At 41.9% G+C, this 24,895-nt stretch overlaps 1 protein-coding gene across 1 annotated transcript; it reads left to right on the top strand.

The window, feature by feature from the left end:
- The first annotated feature begins 1,936 nt into the window (after positions 1–1,936).
- sik2a (salt-inducible kinase 2a) lies at positions 1,937–23,004 on the top strand. Its single transcript, XM_060863320.1, has 15 exons — positions 1,937–2,313; positions 4,420–4,536; positions 7,581–7,644; positions 10,898–11,059; positions 13,018–13,142; positions 14,187–14,310; positions 14,455–14,657; positions 15,242–15,394; positions 15,609–15,752; positions 16,903–17,095; positions 18,400–18,684; positions 19,085–19,224; positions 19,375–19,494; positions 19,729–19,823; positions 19,980–23,004. The coding sequence occupies exons 1-15, from the start codon at positions 2,176–2,178 to the stop codon at positions 20,236–20,238; spliced, it is 2,322 nt and encodes a 773-aa protein (XP_060719303.1). The 5' UTR covers positions 1,937–2,175; the 3' UTR covers positions 20,239–23,004.
- Positions 23,005–24,895: the final 1,891 nt, after the last annotated feature.

Here is a 24,895-nt window from a genome sequence, read left to right as displayed (position 1 = left end):
TTGATGGCTTTGTATTATAAAATATATGTACTGTTTTTTTCCTTTTTTTTTCAAGATGAGTTCACATAAGTTGATGTTAACTGAAGACCCTTTTGAATCGGTCATGTCTCCTGGATAAACATGCGGAAACTCTTTACTTACTGTACATCGATGTAACAAGACTGATAGGTTGTGCGTAAAATCGTTCTGTATCTGCTTGTGCCTCGTCGTGTCGGGTTTGCATGGCCCAGTTATGCTGCTTTCCTTCATATTGCATAATCTTAGCATTGGCCTTAAGTATTAAAATTTGTAGGACTTGGATCTAAATAAATGCCTTGCCTTTTCTCTCAAAAAAACATTTTAGATGTTTTTGTAATTATTATTTTAATGATGTTTCTAAAACTAGTGATTCGATGAATGATTTGTTTTACTATTGTGATTCTTGATCTACTTTATTTTTACACGTGGTTTTCACTACGTGACTGTCAATGATCGTGTCTCGATGTATTGCTCGCTCTCTCCCTAATTCTCTCAGTCTGTCTTATCTATCAATCAGCAGTAATAACAGCACTAGCCAATCGGGGTAATCTGTGAGCTCGTGTATGTGGAAGAGGACAGACAGGGTTTTCCTCTGTGACAACATGAACAACATTCCAAATACATACATCTAGCTGGAATCACGTACCTTGTGGCTAAGAACAAATTAGGGAGAAATTGTGTGTAAAAGTGTGAAAATTGTGTGTAGTTTTTCACTTATTTGATTTCTTTTGTCTTCCCAGTTTTACACGTTTATATATTTATTTCTACTGTTTAATTTTGGTGAGAAATTTGGTGCAATAATTACACCATTACATGAGTATACAGTATGTGAAGCAATACCACCTTTAACCAGCAGGTGGAGACAGATTACACATTACATCCCCATACAATGGCATGAACCCAAATAAAACTTTTAGTCACATTTCCAATGATTATAAATTATAATACGTGCTAATGATTATAAAGAGATGTTTTTTTACTGCAGGTTTATGTAAGTCGATATATAGAGAGTGCTGAGAAGGCTAAATCTGAGGCTTAGCAATTACTGCTCTGGTTAATGATGAATGCTGAGACTGCAGTGAATGAACCCTGGTGAATGATGACTAACTGTTGTTTTTATAATTACGTTTAGAACTCAGTATGTGTTAAAAAGACAGTGGCATATCCAGGTGGTAGACAACTAGTGGCAAGGGCACTTTAAGGGGTGTCTATGTGTAGGACGGGATAAATTACATTTTGCAGAATATCTTATTTTTTGATTCATTAAATCTGCATGAATCTGCACGAAATGAGATGTGAGGTCAGGGTTGAGATCTAGTCAAGTAAAGATCTTGTCTTGACTTCGTATGCTTGGGGTGTATTATATATATATATATATATATATATATATACATACATACAGTACATAAATAAGTACATATATAATACATACATACACACACACACACACACACATATATATATGTATATGTGTATAGATATATATATATATGTGTGTGTGTGTGTGTGTGTGTGTGTGTGTGTGTGTATACTGTATATAATACATACACACACACACACACACATATATACATACATATATATATATATATATATATATATATATATATATATATATATATATATATATATAATACACACACACACACACACACACACACACACACACACACACACATACATATATATATATATATATACATAAACTGGAAAATAGCCCAGGCGAAAAAATGGAGCTTTAGTGCGCGCGCTGCAGGCACTGATTGACGTACAAAGCGGATATGGTTGCCTTGGTTACGGACTGTGGACCGTGCAGACCACGCCCACTACCCCCCCCCCTCCCGTCCTCACACCCCCCACCCCCCATTTCGGTTAGCAAAAAAAAAAATAAAAAAATCTCTGCCACTGACGTCACCGCATGCGGAGCGCCAGAGACAGCGTGCTTCGCGCCGTGCGCGTGAGCCAACCGTTTCGCGGGCGAGCGGGACCCGCTAACGGGCAACGTAACGGACACCATGTGAAGGAACCGAAACGGAACCGGGCGCGGCGCTTAAGTCAGCATGTGCGTCTGAAATAATTGTGAATCATTAAGCCGGTCACTACCTCTTACCTCAACGTCGGTGAACGCACAGGTGCGCGCGCGCTCTACCCGCGTCTATGGCGATGGCCGAACTGGAGCGGAAACCCTGCGCACGGGCGCCGGTTCGGGTCGGATTTTATGACATCGAGCGCACTTTGGGGAAAGGCAACTTCGCTGTGGTGAAGCTGGCGAGACACCGGATCACCAAGTCAGAGGTAAAAGTCAAACAAGTAACAAAGTGTCCGTCATCATGGGGTGTAAACTCTGGTCCTGATCATCAGATCATCAACCTCAGCTCCATCTCACTGTAGACCAAACTCTACTGAGCACAAACCTGTTTCAGTTTAAAGGAATGAACTATTTCTATTCCATACAAATATAGACATTATAGAAATATAGAAATGAACTGAAACCATCAAGGCTGCTACCAGTTGGCGCTTTACTCAAACAATAAACAAATTAATAATTATTTATAAAAGTATTGGATTTACGTTATTGATCTTGGTCCAGACTTTTTCTTCTTTACTCGTTGACCTTTTCTGTTGCATCCCACAGGATTCCAGTCCAGATGTTCACATCTAATCTCAGCCAAATGTCCTGTGAACCTGTGTGGGAAAGTCTCTTTAAAAAATAAATGCATGCTTCGTGTTCTGTCTGTATTTATATCCGTTCAATCCGATCGAAGAGATTAAATCGCGGTATAATCTTTCCTTTGAAAAAAAAAAAAAAGCTAATTAAAGCTACACCACATGAACCTTGTCAGGTACGAGAGACATACTGTACTAAAGGTAGAAAAGAAAAGATAGATCATTGATGGTTACCACCACAGCCACGAGGAGTGCACCATGGAGAGAAAGACCTCTGGGTATAAAGTGCATGAACGCTAAATGAAACAACGAACAAATATCAGCTTTTTTCCTAACAACAGGAAGATGAGGCACCACCTCAAGGTCTGTTGTAAATTGTGGCTCCTTCAAAACATTATGTTTGAAAACTTGGAAGAAGTTTTTGCCTTGCGTTCGGGACAATGGGTTTAATTAGGATTTAGGAGTTGGAGAAGCCCAACTTACATTATTTGTGCCTGCTTAAGTTACCTCTGTTTATACACCTGAAAGCGACGTGGCAGGTGTTTATCGGTATCGCATTATTGACACGATGCACTTCTGGGGAAACAACAGTTTGAAGATGAGGAAATCTCCATGGAGAAGTAAAATAGCTCCAAGTGAGATATATGGATACACCTTTACATTTGGTAGACATCCTGATCCAGGGCCTTGTTCAGGAGCCCAGCACTGGCAGCTTGGTGGATGTGGGATTTGACCGCACGACCTTCTGATTGGTAGGCCAACACCTTATCCAATAGTCTATGACATCCCCACGGCTCCTATGACCTATCTGGAGTTTATCAGGTCATTACTGCATTAGTGGTATATCAGTAATATAGCGCCTCCGCCTTGTGTGTGTGGAGTTTGCATGTTCTCCACGTGCCTCGGGGGTTTCCTCCGGGTACTCCGGTTTCCTCCCCCGGTCCAAAGACATGCATGGTAGGTTGCGTGAGTGAATGAGAGTGTGTGTGTGTGTGTGTGCCCTGTGATGGGTTGGCACTCCGTCCAGGGTGTATCCTGCCTTGATGCCCGATGACACCTGAGACCGGCACAGGCTCCCCGTGACCCGAGATAGTTCAGATAAGCGGTAGAAAATGAATGAATGAGTGAGTGAATGGTTTTGTTTTACACTGGGATGTAATTGTGGTACCATTAGGGATGAAGTTATCTAATAGTTGTTTTGTGTCCAGTCAAATTTGGTGTAAATTGGATTGGATTTTTTTTTCCAGTCCAATCATCTGATCCATTTTTTGCCACAACGCCAAGCTTCGGACATGAAAATAAGATACAAATCGTGTTCACGTTTATGTGCATGTTTAAGTTGCATCTTAGTTTTGTGCAGAAGACAGAAGGTTCTTTCCATGTTAGTGGTGGTATGGTCTGAATTTTTCACGGGATGAGAGCCCGTTGCTGGACGGGATCCTCTAACTGTCCTTTATTAGAAAGATATTCTTGAGAATGAAGTTTTCTTCAAATCTCAAGACAAAACAACCAACCGAACAAAACTAGCACGTACTACTCGAACACATGGACATGGTGCGTTTGTCCTCAACAAATATTCTTGGTGATCCTTTGGTCTCATATTAGCGAAGAACTACTTCAGTTAGTTCTATTAGTAGGAGTCCATAATGTGTGTAAATAAATGAAAATAAGACAGTTCTTTCCAGACTTTGTGACGTGTATATAATATTCATTTACATCTGCATCAAAATGCAGGTGGCCATAAAGATAATAGACAAGACCCAGTTGGATGCTGCAAACCTGGAGAAGATCTACAGGGAGGTGGAGATCATGAAGCTGCTGGACCATCCGCACATCATTAAGCTTTACCAGGTGAGTCAGGTTGACAGTCATGTATTTATTATTTTTTTTTCTTTCATCATTATAATATACGAGAATAGACCCAACGACCCATCATGGCCGTTGCCTCATGCAAATTTTCCTGGATATTTTTCAGGGCTAAATCTTTTTTTCTTCAGCCTCATTTATTATTTTGGCAACAATAAAATCGTAATGAGCGAGATTTGGCGAATACTCCTATACAGTCCCGATATTTGACTCAAAATGTGCCCTCATATTTATTTACCTTTTTTTTTTCATTCTCCAAATGTATTATCATTAGCAGTGACCAAGATCATTACTGGAATCCATGGAGTTGCTGCATCCCATTTGTTTTATAATATGAAGAAATGGGTCCAATTAGGCCACAGCATGGTCTAAAAGACCCCTATTATGTTATCAGCCTGACGATGGCTTTTGAAGGAATATGACATTAAGGTGACAATTATTTTATGTTAAAAGACTTCCCGCCTCCACCTTGTGTGTGTGGAGTTTGCATGTTCTCCCTGTGCCTCGGGGGTTTCCTCCAGGTACTCCGGTTTCCTCCCCCGGTCCAAAGACATGCATGGTAGGTTGATTGGCATCTCTGGAAAATTGTCCGTAGTGTGTGATTGTGTGAGTGAATGAGAGTGTGTGTGTGTGTGTGTGTGTGCCCTGTGATGGGTTGGCACTCCGTCCAGGGTGTATCCTGCCTTGATGCCCGATGACGCCTGAGATAGGCACAGGCTCCCCGTGACCCGAGGTAGTTCGGATAAGCGGTAGAAAATGAGTGTGTGTGAGAGTGAGACTTCCAACTACAGCTGTTATTTTTCCAAATGAGAAATATTCGGCTCAGTTAACAGGAGGGATGAAACCGCTCCTTCTACCCAGTCGGAGTGACGGTGATTTAGAGATTGTGTTTAGCTGCTCTGTGACGTAGCACGAGCGGCAGTTTGAAGAGATGTGTGTCAGAGGAAGCACCTGTTAGGCTTCATATTTACTGGATGGCAGCTCTAATGTGACGGGACACTCGGTGACACTCGGTGTAGTAATTGGCAAGTTGCCAAATTAGAAAAAAAAATTGAAAAAATACATTAAAAGCCACTTCAGGAAAAAAAAAATATTCAAGTTTTCTTCTCTTCAACAGCACTGGATCATTTACCCATAGTACTACTGAAAGGTTACTCTCTGACACACCAGTTATGCCAGCGGTACTTACATCTTTACAAGAAGTCGTAATCACTTTCCAGGAAACCAAACGCAGTACAAGTCCAGCTGTTGTGCTGGTTTGCTTATTGGGTTAGTGTTGTTCGGTTACATAACACTGATAAGGACTGGATAACCCTCATTAAATGTGTATTCAGCTACGATTTAGTCATCACGCAACCGGTCGAGATTTCATGAAACACATTACATTCTTCAACAACGTTCTGCAAAGTCTGCTGCTGCTCCTGCGGATGAAAGCAGCCTGCTGTCTCTAAGCCTGCAAAGAGGCTTATGATGGATTCATGTTTTTTTTTTTTTATAGGTCTTTTGTTCAAATATATTGGAATCCGGGCAGGCCTTAGCAGTCACAACCAATATAATGAGACGGTAAACCTAGAGAAGTGACAGAAGACGAACGAATAAAAAAACATAAGGTCTGTTATATGGGTGCCATTTATTTATATAGTCGGCTTGGTTTCGCTCCACTTGTCTCTTCAAGATGGACATCTCACTGCAGATTCCTGTAACTGGTCACCTTTAAAATCTGATGAAACATTTCTATGCCGATGACTCCATCCGCTCCATCCTCAAGGCTACTGGGGCTCAGGGATATGACAATTTAATATCAGTATTAAGTTACATTTTCATAATGCACTCAAGAAATAGCAGAACAGATTTTTTTTTTTCAAGATTGTAAGAAATTTGCCAGATCTCAATCTAACTGAAAACCTGGTGGAGATTTTGGAGTAATGTGTTAGACAGCGCTCTCCACCACCATCAAGACACAAACTGAGGGAAAATCCTTTGGATTTTTTTCTTTCTTTTCAGGAATCAAGGCTCCTCCGTCTTACTGTATGGAGCCTTGATTCAGTGTATCATGCATCTCTACGCTTTATTACAAATGCAAAGTCCCTTACTCACCATTGTATTCTTTATGATCTGGTTGTACATCACTGACTTGGGTTGGACATCACTGACCACTCGCAGAAAACAGCATTGGTATATTTTTATATATAAAGCCATGCTAGGGGGGGCACGGTGGCTTAGTGGTTAGCACGTTCGCCTCACACCTCCAGGGTTGGGGGTTCGATTCCCACCTCCGCCTTGTGTATGTGGAGTTTGCATGTTCTCCCCGTGCCTCGGGGGTTTCCTCCCCTGGTCCAAAGACATGTATGGTAGGTTGATTGGCATCTCTGGAAAACTGTCCGTAGTGTGTGATTGTGTGAGTGAATGAGAGTGTGTGTGTGTGCCCTGCGATGGGTTGGCACTCCGTCCAGGGTGTATCCTGCCTTGATGCCTGATGATGCCTGAGATAGGCACAGGCTCCCCGTGACCCGAGGTAGTTCGGATAAGCGGTAGAAAATGAATGAGAGTGAGTGTTTATGTATGGCTGCTACCTTGGCCAGGTTTCTCTTGTAAAAGAGATTTTTGATCTCAATAAGACTTCCTGGTAAAATAAAGGTAAATAAATCAAAATAATTTGTAAATTTGTGGCTGTCGACAATCGAAAGTGTCATAGTTCCAATATACCGCCGAGGAGCCGTCAACTAGTACGCAATGTCTTGTTGTATTGCACGGCATATTACCTCATTATCATGCAAAAGCACTAAAGTCGAAAAACGAGACATAACCCGATACAGGCTTCATAAGGCAACGCTGTGTCAAGACGATACCGACACAAAACATTTAAAATTTTAACAATTGTTTTTTTTTGTAATGACAACAAATCAAACCACTGCAATATCATGTCAGTACAGAGATTCTAACTGCGAGTCATCTTTATGTCTTTGCCTTTACGCTGTTTATTTAAGTAAGCACTCTATTCACACAGGTTGTTTCTTCCATTCTAACAGGTCATGGAGACCAAGAACATGCTCTACTTGGTAACTGAGTACGCCAAAAATGGGGAGATCTTTGGTGAGCACTTTAAATTTTCTATTTTTTTTTTCCTCACGAAGCTACTCAGAAATTCCTTGAAATTCTTTATCATGCTTGCATGTGCATAATTTTGTATCTGTACCAGACTGTACATGCAGTCACTCCACCATCTGCTTGTTCTGGGTGTTGATCCTCCTACAGGTCTTTTAATATTATAATGGGCATCAAACAGATGCCATTTGTTTACCTCTGTTAATTAGCCATGGCACCCATTATGGAAAAAGGCACAATGCATTTGGGCTTCTAACTCTTTTGCTTAGTCATCTATGCTAACCGGGGTTTAGTCACGATGGCGTGGTACTCTCACCCTTTGATATAGCTTATAGTTATGAACACACAGTCAGCAGATTCGCACATTAAGGAACTAGCCTGTTTGAGGTTAATAGGTTGTCAAAGGATGATTTGATCAAATCATGTTGAGATGTTATCCACCAAATGGTAGATGGAAGGGTCAGACGCTTTAGAGTCAGCCTGAAGAAAAATACACCTAGAGATTGAGGTCTTGGTGGTCTTGAACTGGTTCAGATTAGAGCTGCAGGATTTCAGTGTTGTAATGTAACGGAGTACAAACACTTCGTTACTGTGTACTTAAGTAGAAATGTCACGTATCTGTACTTTACTTCGCTATTTAAATTTATGTCAACTTTCACTTTTACTCCACTACATTTCCTAGATAAAATGTATACTTTTACTCCGTTATATTTCCACTAAGCATCTTCGTTACTCGTTACTACAAAATAAAATCAGAAGAAATGTGTGCGACTGCAATAAGGGAGGTTTGGCGAATCACTGCTCCTAGATTGCGTTACGCAGCTCCGCACGCTCTATTTCAGCGTAATGTTGCTAAAGGAGGCAGAAGCACAGCTGAAACCGCCATGGAAGCACCTACTGGAGGATCGTAGACGACCACCCCGACGATAGTGGTGAACTCGGTGAACAGGGTGAAGAAGATAACGTTATAAACCCGTGGCCGTATTTGCAAGAAATGTTTCTGTACATTGGAATGAAAGATTCTTCCTACCGGATGAAGTGCCTCTTATGCCTACCGAAAATCACTGAAATTTTACTTTTACTTTTACTTCAAATACTTAAGTACATTAAATATCAGAAAATGACTTTTGATCCTTAAGTACAGTAAATATCAGATACTTTAAGACTTTTACTTGAGTAATATTCTAAAAGGTAACTTTCACTTCTACCAAAGTCTTTTTCCAGTACGATACTTGTACTTTTACTCAAGCATTGCTTTCTAGTACTTTATACAACACTGCAGGATTTAATGCAAGCGTGTATCACGTTAGAACTGGTGCTAACATCAAAGCAAAGCATGCTTTTGGCGAACTTCCCGAACGGCAGCACAATAAGCCTGCCAATGAACAGGGCGCCAGGAGGGCAGATCATTATCAAAGCCACATTTTGTAATGTTTCAGCAGGTGAGAGCTGAAGGGGATAAAAGAGGTTATCCAGCAAGGCTTTAACTCACCATTTGCCTTATATATGACACACTGAGAAGAACACAAGCGTGAAAGGAAACCGAAATGGCAAGTATAAGGTCAGAGTCCAAAAATAAGCGGGTAGTGGTTTCAGAACTCTTTGATTTGACTAAGCATGGATTTGGGTTGCCCTGTAATCGATGTATCTTTAGCCTATGGGATTCCTGTATCACGTGAAGACGACTAGGATTGATTTAGCCGTTCATGACGCTCCCTACGGTCCTCCCTTGCTCGACCTGAAAAAAAGCTTTCGGCTGTCCACAAACTCACTTTAAGCGTCAGACATCCTGCTCCATCAATATCACCTTATTTATAGCTTCTACTGTAGGTCCAATATGTATGACGTGACACTTCACAAAGCTGCTTGTAGTCTCAGGGTCTGAACCCGCTCATAATCCGGACCAGCTGCTCTGTACATGGCTAACAGCGCGGTCAGAACCACGTTTTGTCATCAGATACTTTAACAATCCATTTACATGCAGTCTGCTACCTCCACCTTCATGCTGACAATTGCTCAGCTTGATCTTTGACACATGACCATTGTATTCAACACTAGCCTATAATTACAGTTGACGTTGGCCTCAAAAATCTAATCATCCATAAGTGTGGGTCTAGTTTATTTATAGCATCTAGTTTATTTATTCTTGCCTGAAAATTAAAATCAAAGTTCTCTGAACAGGGGGCACTGTGGCTTAGTGGTTAGCACGTTCGCCTCACACCTCCAGGGTTGGGGGTTCGATTCCCGCCTCCGCCTTGGGTGTGTGGAGTTTGCATGTTCTCCCCGTGCCTCGGGGGTTTCCTCCGGGTACTCCGGTTTCCTCCCCCGGTCCAAAGACATGCATGGTAGGTTAATTGGCATCTCTGGAAAATTGTCCGTAGTGTGTGATTGCGTGAGTGAATGAGAGTGTGTGTGTGTGTGTGTGTGTGCCCAGTGATGGGTTGGCACTCCGTCCAGGGTGTATCCTGCCTTGATGCCCGATGATGCCTGAGATAGGCACAGGCTCACCGTGACCCGAGGTAGTTCGGATAAGCGGTAGAAGATGAATGAATGAATGAGTGAGTGAGTGAGTGAGTTCTCTGAACTCTTTCTACCACCAAAGTCTGTGTCAAGCGGGAGTCAAGCATACAATCAACTTCCCCAGCAAGCGCATTATAAAATTCCCCAAAGCCATCAGGTGCAGCGGATGTTTGACCCCATAGGTGGCACTGGGTGAAAATGAAAACTTCGCACCCCACTTGCCACCAGACTGTCACCAGAAATCACATCAGAAATTGTTGGTCAGTTAATTCATCACTGTGGAGTTTGTAGGTCTTTTTTACCAAACATGTTACTAACTATAAAACAATGCCAAAAAATACGCCTCATATTTTGAATCAATTTCTATAAATAGAAATTGTTATATAAGGAAATTCATTAGTGTGATAAGTTACTGCCCTTTTCTGTAAGGTTTATACTGTCAAGTTTATAAGCAGTTATTTATTTCATTATAGATTTCGTATTGACTCGAAACGTAGCATGTACATGATAGTCAAAGCATTGCAATGGCTGAGCTGCTTTACTGGAAGACTTAGGACATTTTTTAAAAAAAACATTTTTTTTATGTCTAAAATCAGATGATGCAAAAAATGCAACACACATCGCTAATACAACTGCTTCTACATGTTGGCAGTCTGGCTTAAAAACAGCACCGGTCCAACTTGTCATGCCATAACACCCATGTCTGTGACTGCATTTCCAGATTACCTGGCTAGCCATGGGCGCTTGAGTGAGGCTGAAGCACGGAGAAAGTTCTGGCAGATCCTGTCAGCCGTGGAGTACTGCCACGAGCGCAGCATCGTCCACCGAGACCTGAAGGCTGAGAACCTGCTGCTCGACGCAAACATGAACATCAAGATCGCAGGCAAGTGGACTCATAGAATACATGCTTGCTAGAAAAAATGACTTGGCTAATGGCCTCATTCAGCTGGTGCAGACAAAACAAACCGATATTTTGGTAAACAATTAAAAGACGTGTATTGATATAAAGTGCTTTCACACCATTTTTGTCCAATGACCTTGAGTTGCGGTCTGTGGCTTAACAAAGTGTTTAATTGGATGTTTTGGTTTTTTTTTGTAGCCTTCTGTCTTTGTAGTCTGATTGCTGTCTGAATATCTGGTAAAACCAAAAAAAAAAAAAACCAAGGCTCCCTTCAGGCATTCCACAATTCAAACCAGATAACACACATAAGCACACACACGACTGCAGCCAGTCAGTCTCTCAGCCACTCTGGGATAACATATTTACCCAGTGACGTCAAGTGGAAGCGAGGCCAGTAGCACCGAGGAATGAACTAATATGCTCTGACATCAAACACACGCACACATACACCCGGGGCTATAAAACTGACAGACTGGTGAATCACCGTGCGTCGCACAGTTTATGTAAAGACAGGAAGAAATGAATTATTAGACTTATTTCCAAGCAGCTTGGTTACAGATTAGGCTAAATCGTTTTGGAACCAGAAGACTGCTCCGAGATAGTTTAACATGCTCTTGCACTTGTTAGGTAGCATTTTGTGATGCTTACATCTACTTCAAAATAAAATTCTTTCTACGTAAATGGTCCTGTATTAAATAGAGCAGGGTTTATAGGTTAAGAGGATGCTTACACATTACAGAGATTGAACATTGGCAGCTATGCGTATGTTACAGCAGTGGCTTTGAAACACCTTTGGCACAGGTCCCATGCATCTGGTAAATTTCCATACTCCCACGATCCCCCATCTCCCCAACAGATATCACCTCGTCCTAGAACACGCTATGTAGAACAAATGACATAATACCTGAATAAGAACTGCCAATATTATCTTGCTCATTTTGTTTTTTACTTGACTTCTGGGTATAAAAGGATATATATATATATACATATATATATATATAAATAAACCGATGTATAAATACAAATCTAAATCCATAATTCAGTCTTATTCATATCATTATTCCACACGAAGCGAGGCATACAATACATTCGTATCTTATCATATTACTTTATGATACGTTATCATTTTAGCTTAATGTGATGGAGGTGAAACTGAAAGTACAATAGAATCTATTCCTGTATTCCTATTCCGCATAAACAGAAATTTCTACATTTATAGTCATCAGTACACAAGAAGGGATATGAATAATGTCATGAAGGTTATCGGCTCCAAGACAGATTTATCAGAATATTATTATTTTGTAGCCTTCAATATCCAGTCATTCCACTGGTGGTTTATTCAGTTTATTCACACCATATTCTCTCCCACCACTGCACCTTAAGTGCACATAAAACTTGTCGACTCAGGGTGCAGTGACCTTTGCGGTCTTATCGCGAGTAGTATTGCCCCCCACCACCACCACCACCACCCCTCCCCTCCCCAATGACTTTCACTTGGCTATTTTTTTTTACTTCCTCTCTCCCACATCTTCAGTTGTTACATAACATAGCCAGGCAATGAATTGGCTTCAGGAACTCAACATAATTGCATAATGTCCGTATTATAAGTTTTCAGCATTCGTACATTCGTCTTCAGTAAATGTTTTATTCTGGTCAGGAGGACGTGGTGTCTATCACAAAAACATGAGGAAAGAATATGCTCTGGATGGCATGCAAGTCAGTCTTATTTTCAATCTACCTGCTAAGGATCGAAACGTTTGCCTTCGGATCATACAGTTGTCAGCAGTAAGGACTACTCATAGGCCAGCTATCTAACTAAGACTGTTTTAAATTTACTTTCTGTCTATAAAGTTAGGCCAGCAAGCTGATAGTTGGAGTTATTAAAGATAATATTATAAACAATAAGCTCTTTGTTTTGCATTCTTTACCTTCACATGCAGACTTTGGCTTTGGGAACTTCTTCCAGCCAGGGCAGCCTCTAGCCACTTGGTGTGGCAGCCCACCTTATGCTGCTCCCGAGGTGTTTGAAGGACAGAAATATGAAGGTCCACAGTTAGACATTTGGGTAAGAGAATCTATACCACACACTCTCCACTGATACGTTCAGAACTCATCAAACGTGTGACATTCCAGCATTCCTAACACACAACAAGTCACACAACAAGATCCTAATTAATGTTGAAAATAAGATCACCACAGGTATGCATTCAACCGGTCGCATCACCGGTGCGCTGAAAGAGATCCTGTTTGTTCTTGTAATGAGAATTTTCACACGAGAGAAGAAAATTCAGTCATTTTCGACAGAGAGTCACACACGGATTACAGGGAGCACTTATTCACTGCGGCTATGAAATTTTGGATCTCGTCAATATTAAATATATTTTCACTCGTCCGGCTCAACAGGATGTGACCATGTTAACGGTTACCAAATAAATGTAATTCACGACATTTAAAACGGCTCGAGTTTAATAAGTTATCAGTTGAACAGTAAAAAGCTATTCAAAATGTTTTTGATGCGCTTGGTCGTGGCAGGCTAGCTAGTCTGTCGGCTCGTTAGCATTTTAGCAGTATAGAATAGCTTGGGTTTTTCATAACTAGCTACATAACAAACTAGTCAGAGTATCTACTTGCAAAGAATATGTAAACTATAACTAGTAACAGAATTCCAACTAGGGGGCACAGTGGCTTAGAGGTTAGCACGTTCGCCTCACACCTCCAGGGTTGGGGGTTCGATTCCCGCCTCCGCCTTGTGTGTGTGGAGTTTGCATGTTCTCCCCGTGCCTCGGGGGTTTCCTCCGGGTACTCTGGTTTCCTCCCCCGGTCCAAAGACATGCATGGTAGGTTGATTGGCATCTCTGGAAAATTGTCCGTAGTGTGTGATTGCGTGAGTGAATGAGAGTGTGTGTGTGCCCTGTGATGGGTTGGCACTCCGTCCAGGGTGTATCCTGCCTTGATGCCCGATGACGCCTGAGATAGGCACAGGCTCCCTGTGACCCAACGTAGTTCAGATAAGCGGTAGAATCTAGGGGTTGCTTGCGATGAAAAGGTTGCATTAAGAGTAATATTAGTGATGCTATAGATTTTGTGTTTGTGTTTGTGTGTTTTTCAGAGTATGGGAGTTGTCTTATATGTTCTGGTGTGTGGTGCATTACCGTTTGATGGTCCCAGTCTGCCTGTTTTGAGACAGAGGGTCCTTGAAGGCCGTTTCCGCATCCCTTACTTCATGACCGAGGGTAAGGGAGTTACCGTGCTGCAGGGAAGCTAAGACAATATTTATTACTCAGGCCTACTGCATGTTAACAGTCTGAAAGTTAGGATGAATGGCTGCAGCAATGTTTATTGTCATTCATGAACCTTGACAAATGGTCTGTCCCCAGATTGTGAACATCTGATCCGGAGGATGTTGGTCCTTGACCCGGCTAAGAGGTTGGCTCTAAGCCAGATTCGTCAGCACCGCTGGATGGTGCAGGAGGTACCATCCCCAAAGCCCCAGCTCAACCAGCAGAGCATGGGGGAACATAGCGAGCAGGTCCTTCGTCTCATGCACAACCTCGGCATCGACCAGCACAAGACCATTGAGGTGAGGATGCCTTTTAGCTGGCCAGAGCATTGTATAATTAATTGTTTGAAATTTGTAGAGAATGATTATAGTATTAGACACTTAAACAAGGAAATAGGTTGAAATACCAAATGAACACTCACAAGTATTACAGTGAACAAAGCATCAGAGTTAACAAGCACAAATCTCAAAGATGCCACAAATGGGGAAAGTGAAAAAGTGAAAGTGACGTGACATACGGCTAAGTACGGTGACCCATACTCAGGATTCGTTCTCTGCATTTAACCCATCCAAAGTGCACACACACACACTGTGAACACACACCCGGAGCAGTGGGCAGAAATTTATGCTGCGGCGCCCAGGGAGCAGTTGGTGCCTTGCTCAAGTGCACCTCAGTCGTGGCCAGCCTGAGACTCGAACCCACAACCTTAGGGTTAGGAGTCAGACTCTCTAACCATTAGGCCACAACTTCCTCAATTGTTGGCATCTCGTAGCACTTATATTTAGAAAGGAGCAGAAAATGTGCTCTTCTAAATAAAGAAACATAAGTAAACACTTAAGTACTTACGTTTCTCCAATTTTCTTTTATCAAACTTCTTCTGTAGTCTCTCCAGAACAAAAGTTACAACCATTTTGCTGCTATCTATTACCTGCTGGTGGAGAGACTCAAGGCCCACAGAAGCAGTTTCCCTGTGGAACAGCGGCTCAACGGTGCCCAGCGCCGGCCAAGCACCGTGGCCGAGCAGACTGTCCTCAAGGTATTTGATTAAATGCTGAGTGCAATTAAATCATGCAAAGCAAAACTATATTCCTGTTCCTGCACTTCGTTCCAGCGGTGCCTATTTAAGCACGTATTGTTAAACTGCTGTCGTTTAAGAGTACACATATTTGTTTAAAGCGGATGATGAGAAGGATGTCTGAAACATCATTAACATCGATGATATAAAAACAAAGATCGAATTTCACCCACAGGCCTCTGTTCCAGCTCTACAAGCCACGCGCCACCTGCGATCACCCATTCTTCTACAGACCTCCACTGAGACGTTCAACTTCACTCAAAGCACTTCTTCTCCAGAGCAGGCCCTAATGGAGGAGGAGGAGGTGGCTACTCCTAAGGTCAGTGAGAACTTTCCAGAAGGGCAGCCATCTACTGCAGTGAGCGAGGCAGCAACAGCAGAAGAATTGCACAACACTATATTAGTGCACGAGTTAGGTTTTTAATAGCCATGTTACTCATTTGGGCACCGCTGGATGACGCCAGCAAGGGCTGTTTTGTGTTCATAAAGTTCCTCTGCCACTGAACCACCCTCAACTCTTCCTCATGACTCATCATCAGTGGAGCCCTGAACAGACGTCCTAAAATAACAGCAGCATAGTGACGGCAGCTAATGAAAAGCCCTTGCCTTCTCTCTCTCTCTCTCTCCCGCTCTGTTTCTACCTTGCATTATATTCCGTTGCGGCCAGCAAGGTATTTAAGTCTGGATTGTGAGAGGAATCCAGACGTAAGAGCTTCTTCTGCAGGGTAAATGACACTGAAAAGGCACATTGAGCATGTGTCTGAGTAGAGCAGAAAATAACAGTTAGACAGCAGTAGGATCTGATCTGAGCGGCTCTCTCATTCGAGCTGGTCACTAAATTGCCACGTCTGTGCCAGGCCAGCTATACTGAGCATCTGCCAGCTGCTAAGACTAGCACTAGGCAGCCCAGAGGCTTTATCAAGGCACTTTTTCCTCTGTATCTCCCTAGCCATCCGTTAGGAGGTGCAACTACACTCCACCTTTTCAGCTAAATCCGGTGGTCGCCATAGCTACCGGGCATTTCATTCCTGGCACCAGGGTTCAGCTTTTTCATGGGTCTCATAAGCATCAGGCAGTTCTGCCTCAAAGGAGTGCATGCCTCATCGCCAACCTTAATCAAGCCAACGCTAGTAATAATTCCTAATATCTAGTAGGAGACAGCTTCATGCTGAAGAATCTACACAATTTACATTTGAATTTTTTAATAGCAACATTAGCAAACGCTAAAGTGGATAACGCGATATGGATAATGTGGTTTTACCGAATGAAAAGTGATGTCTGTAAACATAAACTCTACCACACTTTCTGTGGTAAAAATTTACCACAGAAAGCTCAAATTCTGTTTTTTTTAAAAAATGTTTTACTCTATTTAATGCAGATAAAGTATGTTTGCATTTCACTTGCCTGTCCCTAATATAGCCCTTCATTTTTGACAACTCAGTAATGTGTGTGTGTGTGTGTGTGTCCAGGTGGATGGGTGTCTACTGGAGCCTCTGCCCCCCGTTGTGGTACGTAATTCTAGTGGCCCATTTCCAGTCAACGTCACAGAGTCATCCATAGATGAAGGAATCGAGGCTGAAGATGAACCGAGCATCCACTTAAGCCAACATAGACAAACAGTGTCAGAGGGCACTAACCAACTGGGCACAGTGTCTGCCTCAGGTGTGTGTGTGTGTATACACAAATTTCATAAAGCAAAAAATGGGTAAGTGGACATATAGATAGATAGAATAGGCAGATGATGGTTAGGTGGAAGAATAAATAGGTAGCATAGTAGACAGGTGAAGAGATAAATGGATGGATGAATGGATGTACAGGTAGATTCTAGAAGGGAATGAATGGATAAATGATGGTTAGTTAAAGTGGGCACGGTGGTTTAGTGGTTAGCACGTTTGCCTCACACCTCCAGGGTTGGGGGTTCGATTCCCACCTCCACCTTGTGTGTGTGGAGTTTGCATGTTCTCCCCGTGCCTCGGGGGTTTCCTCCGGGTACTCCGGTCCCCTCCCCCGGTCCAAAGACATGCATGGTAGGTTGATTGGCATCTCTGGAAAATTGTGCCTTGATAATAAAAACTGCCTTGATGCCCAGATGACGCCTGAGATAGGCACAGGCTCCCCGTGACCCGAGGTAGTTTGGATAAGCGGTAGAAAATGAGAGAGAATGAGTGGTTAGTTAAATTAACATTCATTCATTCATTCATTCATTCATTCATTCATCTTCTACCGCTTATCCGAACTACCTCGGGTCACGGGGAGCCTGTGCCTCTCTCAGGCGTCATCGGGCATCAAGGCAGGATACACCCTGGACGGAGTGCCAACCCATCACAGGGCACACACACACACTCTCATTCACTCACACACTCACACACTAGGGACAATTTTCCAGAGATGCCAATCAACCTACCATGCATGTCTTTGGACCGGGGGAGGAAACCGGAGTACCCGGAGGAAACCCCCGAGGCACGGGGAGAACATGCAAACTCCACACACACAAGGTGGAGGCGGGAATCGAACCCCCAACCCTGGAGGTGTGAGGCGAACGTGCTAACCACTAAGCCACCGTGCCCCCCTTAAATTAACATGATGTTTGTAAAATACCTAAGTAGAAACATGGATGGATGGATGGATGGATGGATGGATGCACACCGGATTTCACAGAATTTACGGACAAGACAGAAGATGGGTGAAAAGCTAAATAGATGGTTGGAAAGATATCAAGATGGGACAGATGGATAAATGGACAGATACCTCTAATGATTGATAACAAATAGTTGTAAAAACACACAAGTGGTAAAGGTAGCAAAGCAGAAATAGTTGTTTCTCTCTGACAACTGGACAGAAAGTTGCTTGGATAGCTAGGTGGACATACAGAAATGGATCACAATAAAGAAATAGTATTACAGAAGGATATATGAAGTATTGTTGGTATAAATTAAAGGTCAAATTATGGTGTATTATTTCAATAGGGAAGCTTCTCTCCATGGCTTTGAACCCATCTCTGGGTAGCATGGACTCAGAGTACGATTTGGGCTCTACAAACAGTGACCTCAGCCTGGCTGAAGACCCTCCACCCCATGGAGGCACGCTAACATCGATGCCTACCAGTCAAGCAGACCCCACCTTCTCTTGCTTGCAACCTTCTAATGCCACCACCCCACAGGCCCTGATCTCAGAGGAACGTAAGGCTCATAATCATTCATCGGTCAGCTTTCGGGAAGGACGACGTGCGTCAGACACGTCTCTCACGCAAGGTGCTAACTTTTTTCTTTTCAGACATGTTGGATCTTTACAGGTTCTGCATCAGTCATCTTGTTACTTTCTCGCTTAAAAACCATGTTGTGCTTCCATTTCTAAGCCCATACTACATTCTCTACGGATCGCCGTAATGATGACTAAGTACAAAAAAAATCTTGAATTAATTCTTCCATTGTGAAGGTATGAACGAGTCCAGCTGAACAGACAATAATCAACTGCCATTTAGTTCATATAAACCGCTGTTTTAGAGGAGAAAACAAAGACAACATTGAACATTGTTCTTCTTGGGTTTTTTTTTTAGGTCTTTAATCTGCAGTGTTTATGCAGTGTTCCTTTTTGCTTCTAGGTCAGAAGGGCTGTTATTTAATTCCAACAACTGTTCATTTTGTTTTCTAGGTCTAGACGTTTTCCGGCAGCACCTCCAAAATCTTGCCAGGACCAAAGGAATTCTGGAGTTGAACAAAGCCCAAGTGGTGCTGGGATCAGGAGATGGAGACACCAGTTTCCAGCCTAGAAATCTGGAGCTTCAACAGCAGGTTAAAACAAGTAGCATATAATCCTGTTATCCTACAAATGGAATCAAATGTTCCTGTCTACCAGTAGATAATTATGGATCTCAAAGATTAACTACAGCCTTTTGGCTTCTCTTTAGTCAGTGACTTGTTTTCTTTTTGCTTGGTCTGCAGGGAGAAGCACACCAGTGTCGTAGTGGAAAGGACACAGCAGTGTTCTCAACAAAAATGCACCCCTATCTGCTGTCTAGACGGCAGTCGCTGGAAACCCAGTGTCTTGCTCAGAGGCTGCAGGTGTCCGTCATGATTTAACAGCCTAACTGGCCTTCTATGAAGAAGCAAATGATCACAATGTGCATTGTTTTGCGTTGTAATTTCTAGTAGTCTTCATGGCGCTTGCAGATCCTAATGTACCTTCTTGAAACTCACCCGATCACAGACCATAAGCATAAGATAAAATAAAGTGCTCTAGATGGACTGGGTTATTGTAGAAGTGGTTGAAGTGATCATGTGTGTGTGTTTTACCAGAGGGCTAGTCTCCTGGCCAGTGGTGCTGGCAGTGGGCAAATGTTCTGCAAAGATCCAATCTCTCGTACACTGGAGCAGCAACTACAGGAATACAGGTAAGGAATGCTATGGGTTTTTTTCCCCCTTAATATACAGTACAATCTCCTGTGCAGTACAAAATGACTTACTGAACATAAACAACTTACTTTCCTTCACAAAAGTGTCAATTGTGGAATTCAGATGCATTCATCACAAAAAATTGGCATCTTTAGACTCCAGCAGAAGAGGCTCCATCTACAGAAGCAGTCTCATCTGCAAGCATACTTCCACCAGACTCAGCTGGCAGAGGACCGGTACCCACCCGAGCAGGATCACGCCGATACCTCCCTCACCACCCCGACATACTCTCGTACACCTCAAACCCTCAGTCCACTCTTGGAGCCTGGCACCCCCTATCCAGAGATGCACTCCGTGCCCTCGGACTGTGAGACGACAGAGACTCAACAAGGAGGCTGTGTTCTCGTGAAGTAAAGATCTTCCCTTTCCAGCCGTATACACTGGGGCTGGATCTCAGAAATAAAAATGGGAGAACAGCACTAAGCTCTCATAGACAAGCAAATTAGTATGTTGGTTTTGAAACTTAATGAGACACATACATCCCATTGTGATCCCAATTCCAGAGTACGGACTAAGTGTAAAAGTGGTGTACTGTATCTTTGCTAAATTAGCTAGAAAAGCACAATAGGAACACATGTTCTAGCAAAGATTCAGATCCGTGTCAGTATAAAAGCAATATGTTCTCCCAGAAAAGACAGTTTTATGGTTATTTCAATTTACTACATTTTCAAACTTGATCAAATGCTATTTGTAATATGGGAAAGTCATCTCGAGAAGCAGAAAAGCAGTTCTAATGTCCTACAGCTTTAATGTTTGGTTCTACTTAAAGCCTTGTTATACTTCGTACTACAGCTATGTCTGACAGCCAACTGAAACAAACCTCAGAGAGCCAAAAGTCTTTCAGAACAGTCGGAGGACCCTAGCTGTCCATCAGTCAAGATAATGGATAGCAAACATCAAGGTGTGATATGCGAACGTTCACATTTTATCGTCCATTTGACTGAAACGGTGGCATTTCGTCTGATGCCGTGTCTGCTGCGCTCTATCCGAAGTGCCTTTCCATGGCTCGGAAAGGCATCGGAAGTCTGTTCAGATGAAAGTATAAGTGGGCATTTAGGCACTTTTTAAATGTGGCAGAAGGAAACGTCTGTCAAATCAAGCAATGTTAAATTCACTAGTCACTCCAAATGACAACTATGATGTTAGGGTTGTTTCATTTACCTGGTATTAAAAAAAGTAATGCACATTCTAGTTTATTCAGTACGCTTACACTGTTTCTGCACACATCGCATGTTCTATTAGATACCCCATTAGGTAGTTATACACTTATTGCTGTGATCATGTGACCACCATAAGCACAACTTCCCTAATATTTTTTGGTGGTTGATAATCTTCAGATTAGCAGTGACACTGATGGGATTAGTGCATGCTTCACTGCCACAGGAGTTCAACGGGTAGCCCCCATTGATGCACTGGATAAAAGGGGCGGTGACAGATTATGCATAGAAACAAAGTCAGTAATTGTTTACCAAGAAATCAATCATAAGGCCAAGGAGTCTAGCAGGAGGCCATTTCAGATTCTGAGTTTACTTAGTCAGGATGTACAGTACCGTATTTTCCGGACTATAAGCCGCAACTTTTTTTCCACGCTTTGAACCTTGCGGCTTAAACAATGACGCGTCTGGATTTTTTTTTTTTTTTAATGGATTTTTCCCGTTTTCAATTATTTATTTATTTTTTTTTTAAAAAGCACATTCTGCGACGTGCTCAGTTTTTTGGCGGCACAAAGCTTTCATTAGACCAATGAAAATGCCGAACGGGTTAACTCTGACACCGAAGGAGATGACTTCAGTGCTTTCAGTGCACAGGAGGAAGATAGTGACCAATGACTTTGTTGGTAGACTACTGTTTACTGCTAATTTTTTAGTTTTTGTTACAAGCCGTGTTTCGTTAAGGCATTCATTAAATTCCAGGGGTTTCGTTACCACGACGTAAAAGTGGCCGTGTTTCCGGAGGTCTTGGAAAAACGCCCTCTTTAAAAAAAAAAAAGAGCATACTACGAAGGACAAAACAGTCATACAGGTAGATTTATTTTAGGAAAACAAATAAACAACCAAAACTACAGTTATGGTTAAGGTTAGGGTTAGATTATCAAATAGGCCACGCCTACCCGATGACGCAATATCTGTTATACTGTTCTGAAATCCCTGGAAATAAGTGCATCCCGTTTCGTTAAAGCCTACTTATTTTTGTTACAAGCCGTGTTTCATTAAAGCCTGTGTAAAGTTAATTTGTTTCAACGTACCTGTAGGTACCTGCGGCTTATAGACGTGTGCGGCTTATTTATGTTCAAAATAATAATTTTTTTAAAATTCAGTGGGTGAGGCTTATATTCAGGTGCGCTCAATAGTCCGGAAATTACGGTACTTCATTTTAGTCATAGGCATATCTTTCTCTCTCTTTTGTTTTTTTTAACAGAACTAAAGTCCACTATGTATGTTTTAGAGGATCGATGGCGTACGACACACGGGCTGAATCCTTAACGGCTTCCTATTTTACCCCTAAATTCCTGCTCCTTATATATTTAAACTGCATATTGTGTGAATGAAAGGCTTCTATACCCTAGCTGTGTCTTAAATATAAGGCCTCTTGTTGTTACCGTACAAGAATATTTACTATCCCAAAGTATAATAGCAATACAGAACATTTCAGTAATAGTCCTGACACCTGACGTAGGTGTTTGTAATCATTGTGTTTACTTTTTTGCCAGTTTACAAAAAGATCTCACCGAGATTTAGTAGAATTTGTAGTCGATCTTTTGTTGGCTTTCACTTTGTTTGAATTAAACGTGAAAGACACTTAAAAGAGAACTCGTAAGTCTTTTGTTCTCTAACTATCCATCCAATATTCAGCATACTTGTGGTGTTAAATGATATGTTTGTTGGTCCAGTATATAAAAAAAAATAGCTTGTATATCAAATCTTAATCCAAACTTCGACAAGCAGCCTGGTCAGTTCACAGCGGAGATCTCATTGGATTTGCATCCTTAAGCTCTGACTGACCCCAAACCTTATTATAGCAAACAAACCCCTGGACAATATCATGACGGAGGGCAACCTGCTACAAACCTGCTCCTTTAAGTAAGCTGTGAGCCATTATTGCACTGCAGGAGAGTTGTTTTATTGCTTTCATTGTCAGTTAAATTCTGTTTTAGCGGTGTTCTTATTTTCTACTTGGGTGAATCCATGCTCCATAAATCCAACTGGGCACCTTCTTAGCTAATCAGTGAGTTTTTCTAAACCTGTTTTTTTTTTTTTTTTACTTATTGCCAGTAGAGATAACACTATGATAAATAAAACCATAGACAAAGCAAGACACACTCGTACTAGATAAAATCTGTACAGGACACGTCAAACATCCTGTGACTAGAAAGCAAGGACAGTAGTTCTACCAATGTGTCAGAACTCTTAATTTCTCTTCCAGGGGGAAAAAAAAACCCTCTAGATTTTAATCCGTCTGGAATCGAAGGGGTACACGACACAGAAACAGCTTTTGTGGCTCTTACTGAGAAGCTTCACATCATCACATCAGCTACCAATCACAAGGCTCTCCAGTCTATTTGGACAAGAATTACAACTAGTCGGTCCTTTTCTATTGTCCGTCTACACCAACGGTCTCCAATCTTATCCACAAAGGGCCGGTGTGGATGCAGGTTTTCATTCCAACCAAGCAGAAGCCACACCAAAGTCTACTAAAAGCCAAGAACAACTGATTAAACAGGTGGAATCAGGTGTAGCTTGTGCTTGGTTGGAATGAAAACCTGCACCGGCCCTTTGTGGATAAGATTGGAGACCGCTGCGCTACACCTTTGACCTCAGTAAAGTAATATCCTTATTTGGTTAGCACTGCTATGCTAATGATACTCAACATGACACTTTTCCTCCATCAGACACTGATGTTTCAGCTTGTATTTCATCCTGCCAAGCAGTGAACAGAAGCCCCATAGGATTGAGCTACTGCATATAACCTGCAATGCATCTATATTTCAATATCTCCCTGGAGATCCGGTCAAAAACCCCAACTTTAGTGTAGATCTGGACGACCAATCCGCACCAAGTGCTGTGACCCCACACTAGCTTCCTTAAAACACCGAATTGCTCATATAAAAAAAGCCCAAAACAGTCTAGCATGCATCTACCTGTAGACACTCTGCAACCTGTTCAGTTTAAGAATCACACATCGTTCGAGTCCAAAATACAGATCAAGACTCCTGATTTTATTTTATATTAAATATTCTGTCTTTCTGAAAGGCTTAAATAAAGCGCTGGTTGCATCAGTAAATTCCTTTCCAATTCCAAGCAGCAGGCTATTTAGTGATTGGTTCTAAGCAGTAAAAAGTTACCTCCAGTTTTTTCCCCTCCCTCCAATTGTACCTCCAATTTTCCCAAGAAAGGCTTTTTTTGAATGCATCATTAAATGTGCACGAATCACATGGCAAAACAGACCACCAGATCCAACAGTTTTCCTTAAATAGACACACAGAATGACACTCCAAAAGGAGAGTCGTGATGCACTGGCAGCGGGTTGTTCATCCACACGTCTGAACATACAATGGCCTCAGCGGAACAAAAGCTTGTAAGCTTTCATCGAGATTGCTGTACCTCGCTACTGAAAAGAAAGCAATAATTGATCTCTGAAAATAAATCGTCATCTAAAATAGTCATCAGAAATAAGTCTATGGAATTTAAATCCATTATAAATCCTGGCACACTGACTGGAGTCCAAAAACAGAGGGAAATAAACCCAAAATTGGAAAGACTGATATTGTAATCCTAAGTAATAATGTGGTGCATTTATGTCACAGCTCTTACAGTGTAACTGGGAAAAAAAAAAACAATGCCACTTAGCATTTGACTCACTGAAAAAAATGCATGTGATCAAAAAGTAAATAAATAAAAGAAGAAAAAAAAAACCCAAGCAGATAGTCTAATATAATCCATTTTCATATGTGGCTGATATTTCAAAAATTCTTAGTACAAAATCTGATAAAACCTGGAAGAAACTCACATAC

The sequence above is a fragment of the Tachysurus vachellii genome, chromosome 26, assembly GCF_030014155.1.
Source record: "Tachysurus vachellii isolate PV-2020 chromosome 26, HZAU_Pvac_v1, whole genome shotgun sequence".
NCBI lineage: Eukaryota > Metazoa > Chordata > Actinopteri > Siluriformes > Bagridae > Tachysurus > Tachysurus vachellii.
Note: the sequence above shows the minus strand (reverse complement) of the source record. Positions and strands in the feature narration are given on the sequence as shown.